The sequence below is a fragment of the Drosophila teissieri genome, chromosome 2R (genome assembly GCF_016746235.2).
Source record: "Drosophila teissieri strain GT53w chromosome 2R, Prin_Dtei_1.1, whole genome shotgun sequence".
Classification (NCBI taxonomy): domain Eukaryota; kingdom Metazoa; phylum Arthropoda; class Insecta; order Diptera; family Drosophilidae; genus Drosophila; species Drosophila teissieri.
Window position 1 is genome coordinate 11,584,846 of NC_053030.1, and position 13,849 is coordinate 11,598,694.

A 13,849-nucleotide genomic window follows, 5' to 3' on the forward strand; every position below is an offset into this window, starting at 1 on the left:
TATTAAGTAGGTATTTTTGCACTGCGGCGAGTGGCATAAACTCGAAATCTGCATGTTATTGGTATTTGAAACGCCGCCTGAGAGGCGAAACACCTACGAAGTTTTCGAACTGACGTCAACAGCTTGGGGCTTTAAAATCCTTGTAGTGATTAGAAGGAAACTTGTTTCGTTTCCAGTAAATGCATTTAGTTATTTCTAAACAACTAGTTAATGTTCTGTGCCATATCCCTGGGTTAATCCTGGGAGATGCTTCTGTGTCCGATCAAGTACCTGCTGCAGGTCGTGCGAATCCCGTTTGCAATTCCATAATTCCACTTGAGCCCTTCACCCTTCACTCTTCACCCTTTGCCAATACCCTGCACCCTCATCGTTTTCACAGTCGCATTTCGTGTTATGGCCGTAAAAGTGTGGCAAATGTAAGTGAACAACAACTTTCCTGACCACTTGACCTCCCGGCGAACCGCCCCCTCCCTCCTTCCCCTCACATCCTTCATCCCGCTTGTTGGCAAAGTAATTAATTTGATAAAGTGGCCGGGCAAAACGTTTCTGCAGCGGGTGGGTGAGTGGGTGGCTTGGATGCCCAAGGTGTTGTTATGAGGGGGGGTGAGGTGGAAGGGCGTGAGGGCCAGCAGACATATTTATGGTCGAGAACATATATATTTATATATAACCCTCAGTGTATATGTGTGTGTGTGTGTGTAGTGGCAACAGATTGTGCGTTCTGTTTGGGCAGTTAATGAAATGAGTTCGGTTGTCAACGAAAACCCAGGGAAATGTCACTGGAAATTATTTTGCCTGCGACCAGAGCAACAAAATTTAATGGAATTTCAAATGCCCAAGCATGTGTGTTTGCATTGGAAGTGCAATGTTCCCCCTCTATCCCTCTACCCTTCTTCCGCACTCCATTTCCCAGCTCATCCTGGCCAGAATTTACACTTGACCAAGTCTCGTTTGTTTAGCTACAAACGAAAGACAGACCGTCTTTGGCTCGTTTGCCTGCCGTATTTCTCTCGTTTTTACATTTTACATGCATTTGCGTCTGAGTGGCGCATGAAATTTAAACAAATTGCGCAAATACTTTGTTTTTGATATGAGTGTCAACCTTGCCGACTGCCTTGCAGACAGACTGTCTAGCTCTGAGCTCCGTTCTCCGTTTTCCGGCTCAAATGGAAACTAATTTGAATAGACGACTGCTGCAAATAGTGATAACAAGCAACTTTTAAGCCAGAAACCACCAGACTAACTGATACCTAAACAAAACTTTTTGCAGCAGTCCAAAGCCCATCTAAATGTGCCCAAAATAAGCGCAGAGAAAATAATAACCAAACAACAAAAAGAAGAGAAAAGGCGGAAAACATTTTGTAAATCTTTTTGGCAAGCTTCGGCTCCAGTTGGAATCGCTTTTTATGCCCTGGCAGCCTATAAATATGCGACGTGAGCTGTTTGCGGAAAGCACTCGCACGCATACACACACAAACTGGCGAAGGAGCGCGCCTTGTAAAAAGCGTAGCATACTTTGCAGCGTCCACCAGGATTTGTTGCGAGATTAGAAAAATTAAACTTAGCCAAGGATGGCAGTGTGGTAGGAGCGAGGAGAGCGAGAGGAGTGGGGGGAGCTGCTGAATAGCAAGTGGCGAAAGGCAAATTATAGCAAATATAATGCAAAACCAGTAGCAAACCAGCAGAAACTTTGTTCCTCGCGAATAATTTCCATTAAAATAGATTAAAAACTGAAATATTTATATACGCACAACTAACACATCAACTGGGGGTGTGTGTGTGTGTGTGGCAAGTATGTGTGTGGGTGCCATGCTGATGCCCCAAGGAGGTGAAAGTATTAAAAGTACTTGCCACTTGCTTACGCATTCCCACTGCCACGTCTTCATCTCAGTGTTATATGAAGCAGATTACATGGCATAATAATCACGATGAAGGGGGAGACACAGGCACACGCACACGCACATATACCAGTACACGGGCAACCGGGGGGCATTGTGGGGTTAAGAACACGGGCAAATATTAAATTTTATGCCAACAGCAAGGCAAAATAGCTGAGGGGGGGAATGGGAAAGGGGGAGGTGCTGAAAGAAAACGCCGCAGGGAAATGCCGGGTGAAACGGAAAGGTAGCAATCAAAGTGGCCAGGTGAGCAAGAGCACAGGCAATCATGCCGTCCCAAAAAAAAAAAGGAGAAGATAGATAGATAGATAGAAAGCCAGCTTAGCCCGAGGAAAATGAAATATACCAGCTAAATGGTAAATATGTGTGAATAAACTGATTGATATTGCTGCCATAAGCTGCCAAATAATCCCTCAAAGTCTGCGGACTGCAAGCGAAGGTGGATAACTATAATTGCGAAACTGGGCAACTTAAGATACACATTAAAATGGAAAACTTGGCAGGAAAAGAGGTGGGAATGAAATGATTTTCACACATCTTCACAAACTCCGGCGAAACGGTTAACCCCACCAAAACGCTTACCGCCAAAGTTCATCAACTTTTCCGCTCACCTTTTGCCCCGCAGAAGAGCTCAACACCTGCAAATTGATTGAAACGCAGCCGAAAAAGTGGCGGCGGGAGTAGAAAAACAGAATGAAAATATTACGAAACTTCGCTTTTGGCTGCGCCAGAAAAAGCATCTTGCCAACCTCACCGGAAAATCCCCTCCACACTGACACGAATGGGAATATAAAAGGTAAATAATGTGACCTTTGAGAGCATCAAATGCGTTAGGTAATGGGCCGGGTCAGAAAAACAAAACTGAACATGAAACTGAAACGGAAAATGAAACCGAAACTGAAACTGAAGACGAAATCTCAAGCCAAGCGGTATCCGAAAAGCTGGTTACCCAAAAACAACATAAACGGCCAGCAAATTCGTTGAATTATGAAACAGCAGGGAAAATATCATGTTTTCTTTTGTAGCCAAAGTATTCCGCTCATAAATAGGCCCGATTGTCTCTCGCCCCTGCCTGCGCATTCACTTAGTGCCGAAGTTTCTTGCGTTGGGGGAATTAAATTTATAGGGGTTATACAGATGTGGAATATGTCCTATAACTCCTGGCCCCATAATCCCCATCAAGGCGAGTTATGTGAAGAGTTGCGAGTCGGGAATCTGCGAACTGAACTGAATTTCGGGGATTTGGTTTTATTGCCTTAGCGCCTGCGCACTGCGTAGCCGCCTTCTTCCGCATTTCCACCTCGTTCAGTTCATTATATGTGCTTTGGATGCTGCCTAGATCTCACCACTTCCTCTACTTCCTCCGCGTTGCTATAAATTATTTATTGTTTTTTGATACAAGATGACTCGCAGTTCGCAGTTCAAAGTTGGTCGCATGTGCTCGCATTGCTCGCTTACTTCATTAAGTCGCCCGGGCCAAGTCATAAAATCTGATATGACCCTCTCTTCACTCGGCGCGTTCTAGCTGTCTCTTTCGTGGCCCTCTATCTATCTCTTTCGTTTTCTCTCTCTCTCTCTGTCTATCTATCTTTCTCTCTTTCGCTGTGTGGCGCAAGTATAATTTCCGCACATTTTCACGTTTCGCACATTTCCGCTGCATACTTTTGTGCGCCCTGGCATTTTGATGACGCTTTCGCCTGCGGATCGACCAACCGAAGCCTCCCCCTCACTCCGCACTTCGTACTCCCCGGATTTTCCCACTTCCCCCCACTTTTTATTGTATTTACACAAATTTGTTGGTGGCTAGCACTACACCTCCCTGCTGTTGTTCCTGGCATTTTAACGAGTTAATGCAGGACATGCAAAATGGCCAGCATTTTGAATTCATTGAACTTTTAGCCGGGGCTACGGTTGTTTTCGGTTTGGCTGTTGCCTGTTGCCTGGTTTTTCTGCCCCGTCGGTTGCTTTGGTTATAACTATAAGTTTCATGTTGCACAATAAGTATCAGATAAATACTATATACAATCGCCATATAATGGGGTAGTGTTTGGTGTGCGAAGATGGGTTTTTAGGCTAAAAGTTAATTGATGTTACGTAGTTGGCTGGGAATATATGAAATACTGTTTTTGCTAAGCTTTGTTTTTAAGTCTACAAAGAACATTGGAAATAATAAATTGAAAGTTTTGCAAGTGAGCTGAGCTAAAAATAAAAAAGAAGGAAACACTGAATAGACCTCTTAAAAATCTTCAAATGAAAAGCCATTAAAAATGGCCTGTCATCCTTCTCGGGCAAAGAACCTCATTAGTAAAAAGTATAATTTCCATTTTGCTGTTGCCGTTGCTCCTTTTCTACACATTCTACCGCTCTACCACTCCAGCTTTATATTCTTGCCGGTTTTTTTCCGTCCGCGCTTAATTTATATTGTGCATATACCAGCAGTCGCTTCTTGGGGCACCGTTCTTTGTCATATTCATTGTACATTTTACACTTTGCCCGCTCATTTCTTGCACTTAAGAGGCTTCGCCACATTTTGCCGCCCCTCGCAAAATATTATTGAGCCGGGAAAACTCGTTGAATCCGATGCTGTTTTGGCTTCTTGCAACCCTCGTTGCCAAATGCCTCCTCTTTTGGGGGCATTTTTAATGAGTCCTATGCAAATATATCGTTAGACTTAAGTGTGTATACGTGTTGTGTCTTGGGCCGATAAGCGAGCCAAAAGGATTCGCCAGGACAGCCTTTGACTATGGTCCACTGAGGAAAACGGGCAGTGAGGGCGGACAACTAGACGCCAAGGACACGAAGGACGAGGGAAACTGCGACTGCGACTGGGACTGGGAACTGAGTGGCTAGTGGGCAGTCTGAATAAAAAATTATAATAAACCTCGAAAAATTTCAATCTCAATCGTCAACAAGTTTTGCCTCCCCAAACTGTTTTTACCCCCCTGTTTTTCCCTTCATTTTCTACGGCACTCAACTTGCTTCAACTATTTTCTATGCAACGGGGCTTGGGGTGGCTAAGAGGAAAAGTCTCAGGCAACCGAGGGTTAATGCATGAACGAAATTCATGGTAAAACTTGAGCTAAATGCGCCCAGGAAAAGGTGCACGGTGAAAAATCAACTTGGCTTAGTTTTACATAAAAGTGAACATACAAAACTATGTAATTTATAAATATAATTATATGATTTTAAGTTATTACACATCAATGTGAAAGTTTAGAGGTCAATATTTATAAGTTGATTTTATTAAGAATGAAAGAAGCGGTAATCATGTTAAGTCATGCAATTGGCCCTGCTTTTTCGCAGTGTAGCTGACCAAAAATCGGATGAAATTCCGTTGCCGTGTCCCTTTTTCGACCAGGCCAAAAGCATTTTGTCCTCTCCCTCTATCTCTTCATCCTTCTCCCTCTGCCTCTGCCTCTACCTCCTCTTTCTTCGCCTTTTGCCTTTCTCTCTTCCCTGCTTTTTTGGCTGTTCTCTGATGAAAACTACTCAGCGACATGAAACTTAACTTAAAAAGTTTTGCACTTTCATTTTGTAAATGAAATGTTGGGGTGTTGTAGCTTCTGCTGTTGTTGTTGTGCCTGTTGTTGTTGTTGCGAAATAACAGGAAAACAATTTGGAGCGGATAATGAATATGGGTTAGGTTTAGTGCATATGTATATGTATATGCATATGTACATACGTATGTACATACATGTGTGTGGCACTGTGTGTGGGGATGCATGTGGCTAGGGAATATTGCTTTTGTGCGAGAGATTCCCATGCATTTTCCGGAAAAAGTGCCCCTCAAAGGCAATGGTAGGGGGAGGGGAAGGGGGGCGGGGCTGTGGAGCTAGGGGGCGGGGTCGTGGCGGCGCAATCAAGTGATGAATGCATTACTATATGGACGAAGCTCAGTAAATGTTCATGGGCCCATGCACTTTGGGGCTGTTTCCAAAAAGGAGCACAATAAATAAGAATCAAACGTATACCACTCGCCTGGGCAGCAGCGAAAGAAAGTCCTTCCAACTACATTTTACATTATAATGCATTATTTGAAAGAGAATTCAAAGTATGTAGCATACTTTTTGTCACTCGCAATGGAGGAGTTATGGTACATTATTTTTTGTATAATTTCCTAATCTATATAGGATAAATACATGTACAATTATAAAATACAAATTTCTCTTTTTGAAAAAATGAATAACTTTCTATGCTCCTTTTCAATGTTTATTGTTCATTGCTAGGCTACAAATAGCTTCTGTTCGGCTAGATCTTCTAAGGCTTCTCACGTTCCGCATTGCATCCCTTGCCTGGGCATTGCTGTGCATAGATTAGCTCCCCATTTCGGTTTCCTACTCGCTTTTTCTCAGATCTTAAAGCTCCTTTTCGCCACTCGAAACAGAAATTTCCATTCAAGAAAACCCCTAAAACGCAACCCAGCAATAGAAGCCAAGCTCAATCCACTTTTTGCTGCTAGCTGCGTCCCTTTGCTCGCTCACGTAATGAAAATGGCGCACATGGAACTCGGGAAATTCGAGGCGAGTGGGTGGCGGGAAGAGCGGCGGGCGGAGGTCGGTGGACACCGACGACGACGAGAGAGAGGACCGCAGCGCCAGGACACTCGCTCGCTGCCGAGGACTCACTGAAGCCGAGCGCCAGGTCGCCGAGCAATTTTATGAACAGATGTGTGGTAAAATTAATGGACAGAGATAAACTCGGCTGGCGAGTGGAAATGGCAAAGCGAGGGTTAAACGCCACGCCAGAGAGTGAAAACTCGACGAGGGAAAGAGAGAAAGAGAGAGAGAGAGTGAGACAGAGAGCGAGAGAGAGCGGAAGCGGGAGCGGGAAAAGCGGGCAAAGGTTCGTTTGCTCGGCTTGTTTGCCCCAACATGATTTATGATCCTTTCCCGACAACAAAAACAAAGCCAGATAAATATAAAGAAAACAAGCGGCTGTCAGTCGACTGAGTGAAATGGTCGAGTGGAAAAGCAGCAGCAGCAGCAGGAGTATCGTTTCACTCAATGTGGAAAAACCACCCCCTAGGAGCTTTTCCACTGCCTCTGCTGTCGGGATTTTCGTGAAAAGCTGTTGACTTCGTTACGCTGATAACTTAAATATGCATGGAAATTTACATACGTGTCAATGGCATTAAGTAGCGTTATGCTATTGGATAAGCTCCATATAGGCAGGCAACGGGCTGCTTTTAGGGCCATCATTGTGGATTTCGGGTCGCTTTACTACGCTTCTTAGCTAACTTGACTAACTTAACTAACTGAAACTCAGCTGAAAGGGCTCTTGGACTCACCTGAATACCATGGGCTCCGCCACCCTGCTGGCTAATGTGCAACTGCTGCGTCTGCTTCATCTGCAGCGTGGTGGTGGTCGATTGCTGCTGCTGCGGCGCATTCGGGGTGTTGCCGCCGGGTCCGGCATTCGGATTGTTCTGCTGCCCGTTGCCGGCGTTGCCGCGCTGCTGTTGCTGCTGCTGCGGTCCGCCGCCGGGTTGCTGCTGCTGCGCCAGATTGCCAGGCTGCTGGTTGCCATTGGGACCGCCCCTTGGCGGGCAATTGAGGAAGTTGGCCGCCGCATTGGGATTCTGGTTGCTGAAGGGTGAGTACTGCTGCTGCTGTTGTTGCTGCTGCTGCTGCTGCAGTTGCTGCTGCGGCACCTGTTGCTGCTGCTGTTGCTTGTTGAAATTGGGAACACCGCCCATTTTGGGCTGCTGCTGCTGCTGTTGCTGATGATGTTGCTGTTGCTGCTGCTGTTGCTGCTGCTGCTGCATGGCCTGCTGCTGCTGCAGACGCTTGAGATCGAAATCGTTTTGAGAGGAATAGAAGAGCTCCTGCTTGATGTCCAGGAAGCTCTGCTGCACATTCATGCCGGCACCCGGGCCAGGACCCTTCTGGTGGAACTGCGGCGGCAGGTGTTGCTGCTGCGGCTGCTGCTGTTGCTGCGCCTGCTGCTGCTGCTGCGGACCGTTGGGTCCCAGGCCGAAGTCATTGGGGAAGCCGCCGCCGTAGTCGTTATAGCGACCCGGCTGCCCTTGTCCCATCATTTGGCCATGTTGCTGCTGGGCCTGTTGCTGCTGCTGCTGTTGTTGCTGCTGCTGCTGCGGATTCATGCCGTGCGGCGGCCGGGGAAATCCACCCATGCCGCCCATGGCGTTTTTGTGCTGATGCTGCTCGGCCATTTGCTTGAGTGTCTGAGCAGCCAGCGGATGTTCGGACATGAGATTACCAGAGTTTCCACCATTGCCACCGGAGTTGGGAGCACCACCTGACCCGCCATTCGGGCCATTGGGAAAGCCGCCCTGGTTGCCAGGATTGCCGCCACGCATCTTCATGCCCGGGTTGTCCAGACCCAGGTTAAAGCCACCGAAACCATGACCCAAGCCGCCCTCGGACTTCACATTCAGGCTGTTGATCAGATCCTGGGCATTGGGCGGCTCCACCTTGATGCCGTCCTCCGTCTTGATGTCCAGCAGCGGTTTCTCATCGAAGCCATCGAGGAAACTGGGATTGAAGTCCTGCAGGTTGTTGATGAGATCCTTGAACGTGTCGTTGTTCTCCGAATTATCATCCCCGAGCAGATCGGGAAAGCCGGGGAACTGTCCGCCACCGCCGTCCTTGTCCAATGAGCCGAGATCGGGGAAATCGTGATCCGGTTCCCGCTTGCACTCCACCAAATTGGCCAGATTGCCCAGGGCCGACTTCTGTTGGGCGGACATCATGTTGGGTGGCATGCCCATGCCGCCAAGGCCGCCGGCCACGCCCCCGGGACCCGTGGCCATGCCGCCGGGTCCCCCGCCCCTTCCATTATTCCCGAGGCCACCCAGTCCGCCGCCTTGTTGTTGCTGCTGCTGATGCTGCTGATGCTGCTGGTGCTGCTGCTGTTGCTGGTGATGATCACCGCCTCCGTTACCGTTGTTGTTTCCGTTTCCGCCGCCTCCCCCGCCTCCGTTGTTGTTGTTACCGCTGCCGCCTCCACCGCCGCCCCCTCCGCCACCGCCCACACCTGGTTCACTCTTCACCGATGTGTTGGTCAGCGCCTTTACAGTGACATTAGTGCTAATCTGCTGCGGTTGCGAATTGGCCGCCGATGTGGTGAACTCCAGTTGCTGAACAATTTCCACCGAGAACTTGGTTAGATTCTCAGAGCCGTTGTTGTTGCTGCCGCCGTTGTTGTTGGTGCTGTTGCCGTTGTTGTTCGTGTTGTTGTTGCCGGTATTGGAGCCATTGTTGTTGCCGCCGTTGTTGGCATTCGCGTTGCCATTGTTGTTGTTGCTATTGCTATTGTTGTTGTTATTAGGCAACTTGTGCGGCGGTTCAAAGTTGTCAGGGCCATTGTCAACATCCTCCGCGGGTCGTTTCAGGAATTTTTGTTGCTAAATTGGAAGAGAATGGGCAATAAAGTACACGTTATAGAAATTGTTTGAAAGCTTTCAATACTGTGTTCTAAAACTGTTAGAATCGGTTCAAAAAAAAATAACTAAGAAGTAAATAGTAACTGTAACTAAGCTGTATACAAAATTTAAAGAAACAAAACGCATTGTTTAAAATCTGTTTTAAGGATATTCAAGTACTAAGCTACCCTCTTCCAAACTTTTGATTAGGTAAATGATAATATGATTGAAACATTAGTTCCCCAAATCTTACCCAAATATTCATAGATAGTTCGTTTATAGCTTTTGCTGGCTTGGGCGAAGATTTAGTTTAGTTTTTGAGTAGTTCGGACATTAAGAGTCGATTGCTCGGATTTGGAAACACTTCGATATATAGACACAAAAGTTTGAAGAGCTTTAGCACGATGATTTGAGAAGCGCGTTGGTAGACTTGGTCCGGGGATTTGTGGGGAGATTTTAGGCTAGCACTCGATAGGGAGAACTTTTCGGACCAGTGTTGTGTAACGACGTCGACAGTGCTGAGCAGCGTCGAAAATGTTGCATTTTGTTGCATTTACTTCGCGGGCGCATTGGGCTTTTGATTTTCTTCACAGTTTTCTTCGTCGATCTCGAGTTCTTTTGATTGTAATTTGATTTATTCAGCTGCGGCGCACACAGTGAGAAATTATACATAAATTAGTGATACACATGTACAGACATATAACGCATATCGCATATACTCGCACTGCATGGATGGGAAGCACGATTCGATTAACACTCAACAACAATGGCAACTACATCGCTGACTTGGCAAGAGTAATCAAAAGAAATTCACTTGCAAGACGTGCACAAATTATTGAAAAGCCGTAGCGAAATTTCATGAAAATCGCAAGTGCACACAGGCATTGGCAAAAATCTCACACTAAAAAACACACACACACAAATAAGACGTCTCAAAATGTATCAAAACTGAGAAAAAAAAAATAGAAAAGAAAAAAGCAAACCTTAAAAAACACAGAGAGCTGGGCAGAGGCAGAGGCAGAAACAATAACATAAAAGGCAAAGACACTTCTAATCAGTGGCAGAATGCCGAAGTCGACGGAGAAAAGAGAACCAGAACGCCAGAGTATCTGTGTGAGAATTTGTGCGCCAGTGTGCGTTGTGTTGGCGTCGGCTTCGCGTTTGTTGTTGTTTTTGTTTCTGTTCTGCCTTACTTCAGCGCTTTCGATGCCCCTCAATCGTATAATCAAGGGGTATATGGGTTTTTCAGACAGGTATCTTCATATTTTCAGTAGCAGAATGTTGCTTTTAATAAGCTATCTTCTATCCCCATACAAAATTTCAAACATTAATTAATTTCAAATATTAAAAACTCGAAGAAAGTTGAGATTATTCAACAAATACTTTACAATATTAGTTTCTTGTAAGATCGCTTAAATCCGTAAAAAAAAACTGGTTAATGAATGCCTATGTTTGTAGGAATATGCATAGTTCCCAAGTATCATCTTGTTGAAAAATCAGGGAAAAACGTAAAATTAATGCCACTTGCTTGGTACGTAAAACGAAGAGGATAAAAAAAGAGAGACGAAGGCGCAAAAAAACAAGAAAACAATCACATTTAAATCAGAATGTGTTTGCTTTTCAGTTTTTATTTTCATGCCTCCGTGCAGGCCAAGCGCCCGCGACTTTTGCTGTTTATTTTGTTTTTAATTAATGCAAAATGTATACAAAATAGCCGCGAATAGGCGCAGCAACAACCAACACAATGACATGTGAGTGGGGTCGCGAGGTGTGCGTGTGCGTGTGTGTGTGTTGATGCCACTGTATCTGTGTGGGTATTTAGTGCACACGATATAATACTTCAAAGTGAAGAAGAAGCAGAGGACTCGGTTGCAAGTGTGCGGAAGGTTGCGAAATGCTCTGGATAAGCAACCGCAAGTGACTCGTTTGCTGCGTTCAGAATTATTCACCGCAATTTAAAAACATACTCTGCGACTACCTTCCTACAGTGAAGATTCGACAAAGCGCAGGTTTCAAGTATTCACAATATTGTTCCCCAAAAACAATGAGTAAATGTACTGTCGAATATGAACGCAACTGTTGCCAAGGTCCTTTAAAATACAATTGGCAAATAGGAACGGAAAGCACTCACTTAAGGTATCAGCCCACAAAGCCTAATTAAATTATTCAATCAATAAGGAAAATGTCCTCTTGAGCAACAAAGACCACGCACTCAGGTCATTGATAGCCACTCAATCGGCGGTTAAACAATTACAATCGCCTGCAAAAACTATCCCCCAAATGAATAACAAAGTGAATAGCACTCATTACGCATTCACATTCATGCACAATCTCTCGCACTCACGAAACACTTTCGCCTAATAAGTTTATGGCACTTTACAACACTCGAAATGCAATGCACACAATTGGCCCGTTTCGGCCATCTCCCCATTTCTCCCATCTCTCCTATTTCTTTCACTACCAATCCCACACCCCCTCCGCACATTGCCCCCTTCCCTCACCAACAACGTTCGTTTCGATACACGCGCCAACACTTTTCCCCATTCGCTTGGCTCATTATGAATAAATGACGTTTCATAAATTTGTTTTTCCCTGCGCCTCTGCTGCTGCTACCATCGATCATGCCGTCTCTCTTGCTGCCCTCTATCCTCACACTTGCTGTCTCTTTCGCTGGCTGTATCTGTAGCTGTATCTGCAAATGTATCTGTGTTTTCGGTATCTTTCGATGGAAGCGTGACACAAAGAATGCAAACTTGCGTTGACCAGAAGCGGTGGGAAAACGATAGTGGTAGAAAAGAGAGGGAGAAGAGGGAGATGGGTGCCTGTGCCGTAATATGTAACCTATTGCAGAAAGAGATGGGTATGCTGGTGCAGAAAGAGAGCGGCAGCTCACACAATTTACAAACTTAAAAGTAATTTAGTTTTTTACGACTCCACTGCGGTAATAAAAATGTTTTGCCCTCTCTGTATTGCCACCCCCACACCACGCACACTTCTTCGCCCTCCATCTTTTTCACCTATAACTATACCATAGCCTCGTACCGTACCCTTTAGCCCCACCCCCACCCCTCAACCCTTTGAGGAAGCCCCCATCCCATCGCCATGCCCATGCCCATGCCCATGCCTCCCCTAATTCCCCACTACATTTACTGCATTTACATTTATCGATGCGTCGCCTCCGATGGCGATGTCGACATCCTCATCTTCGCCTTTGCCTTCGCTCTGGCCTCCGTCTTGGCTTTTATGTCTTGCTGGTGGTGGTGGGGCTTAATAACTTTGTCGGGGGGGCAAGTGTCTGGGGTCTGGGGTCTGAGGTATACTGAAAATCGAAGGTTGGGCTCACTGAAGTACTGGTCACATTGTGACGAGCGTAACCGAAATCACAGCGAAAGGAGTATTTACCATTAGATCGAAATTCCTATAAATCTAGTTATAAAGTTACTTTTTTTTCTAACCTTTTCTGATTGGTTGCACAAAAAGAAAGTCAAACTTTTTCCAGCTTTTGACTCGTTTCTGTATCTTCACTGTCTATCAGTCTGCGTCGCGCTTTAATATATTTTCTGTTTGCTTTACGCGCAAATGAAATAAAGCAACAGAAATTATGCCGCGAACCTTGACACATTAAAAATAAGCAACAACAAAAGCGTGAGTAAGAAGACCTCACCCATCTCGCTTGCACCCTGTCGCCCTGTCTCGCTTCCTCCCCGTTGCCGAGCCGAGAGCTAGTAAATTTTTGCGTGTAAAAATAAAAATGTGGAAAAGCTTCTTTCCACATTGGCGACGTTCAGCAGTTCAGTTTGTACGAATTTCGTTTTCATGATTCCAATGCATAAACAAAAGAGAGCGCGTCCAACGCGTCGTATGATTAATGCGAATTAGCGGCGAATCCAAACCGACACTCTCGGCCACTCAGCACCAGAAAAAAGAAGAAAAAACCAAAAACAAAAAAACAATACACTATAGCTATATAGCAGATAGTCCGAAAACGGAAATCGTCTCGTCCCCAGCAACAACAACAAAAAAAGACAGAAAACACATCAAATGTTTCGTGGAAAGCCTTCGATTCGCGTCCGTGTTGTTTGATTAGTTGGTTGAGTCGAGTTGCTAGTTGCTACATTGTGTGGTATATAGGTGCTGAGAGACAGGAACTGAAAGATGATAGAGGCGAGTTGGAAGTGGATGCCAAAGAAAAAGGAGGCGGACGTGGTCAATACGTTTAGGGGGAAAAATCAAAAAGATTTCAAGTATTTGAAGAGCTATTGCTAACATAGAAATGTGCCAAAGAATATTTTAGACTCCATTGTGCAGTTTAAATTAATTTATTTATTATTACTCGGTTTTTGAAAACCGAATTAAAGGAAAGCCATATTCTATCATTTTTAATCTTATAAGTCCTCTGTGTAAAATGGAGAATCAGAAAAGGGAAAATCTTTGTTGAAGTTGAGTTTAAAACTGAAAATCCAAGTTCGAATTCCAATTTACATGCAATTTAAATGAGATATGCAAATAGCTTTCCCCTGGCTCTTTGTCAACCGTTTCTTTTTTCCGTTCCACTGTTCTCGCGCGT

At 45.3% G+C, this 13,849-nt stretch overlaps 1 protein-coding gene across 2 annotated transcripts in view; it reads right to left on the bottom strand.

Moving 5' to 3' along the window:
* Window positions 1-13,849, bottom strand: part of LOC122612229 (neurogenic protein mastermind) — a 68,349-nt gene that overhangs the window by 11,024 nt on the left and 43,476 nt on the right. The window contains exons 2-3 of one of the 2 annotated variants that reach the window (XM_043785693.1): window positions 9,536-9,924; window positions 7,186-9,264 (exon numbers count right to left, since the gene is read on the bottom strand). In XM_043785693.1, the coding sequence (XP_043641628.1) occupies window positions 7,186-9,264; window positions 9,536-9,547 (2,091 nt within the window). In that variant the 5' untranslated portion in view covers window positions 9,548-9,924. The remainder of the gene's footprint in view (window positions 1-7,185; window positions 9,265-9,535; window positions 9,925-13,849) is intronic. The other variant, XM_043785692.1, reaches the window with a different exon arrangement.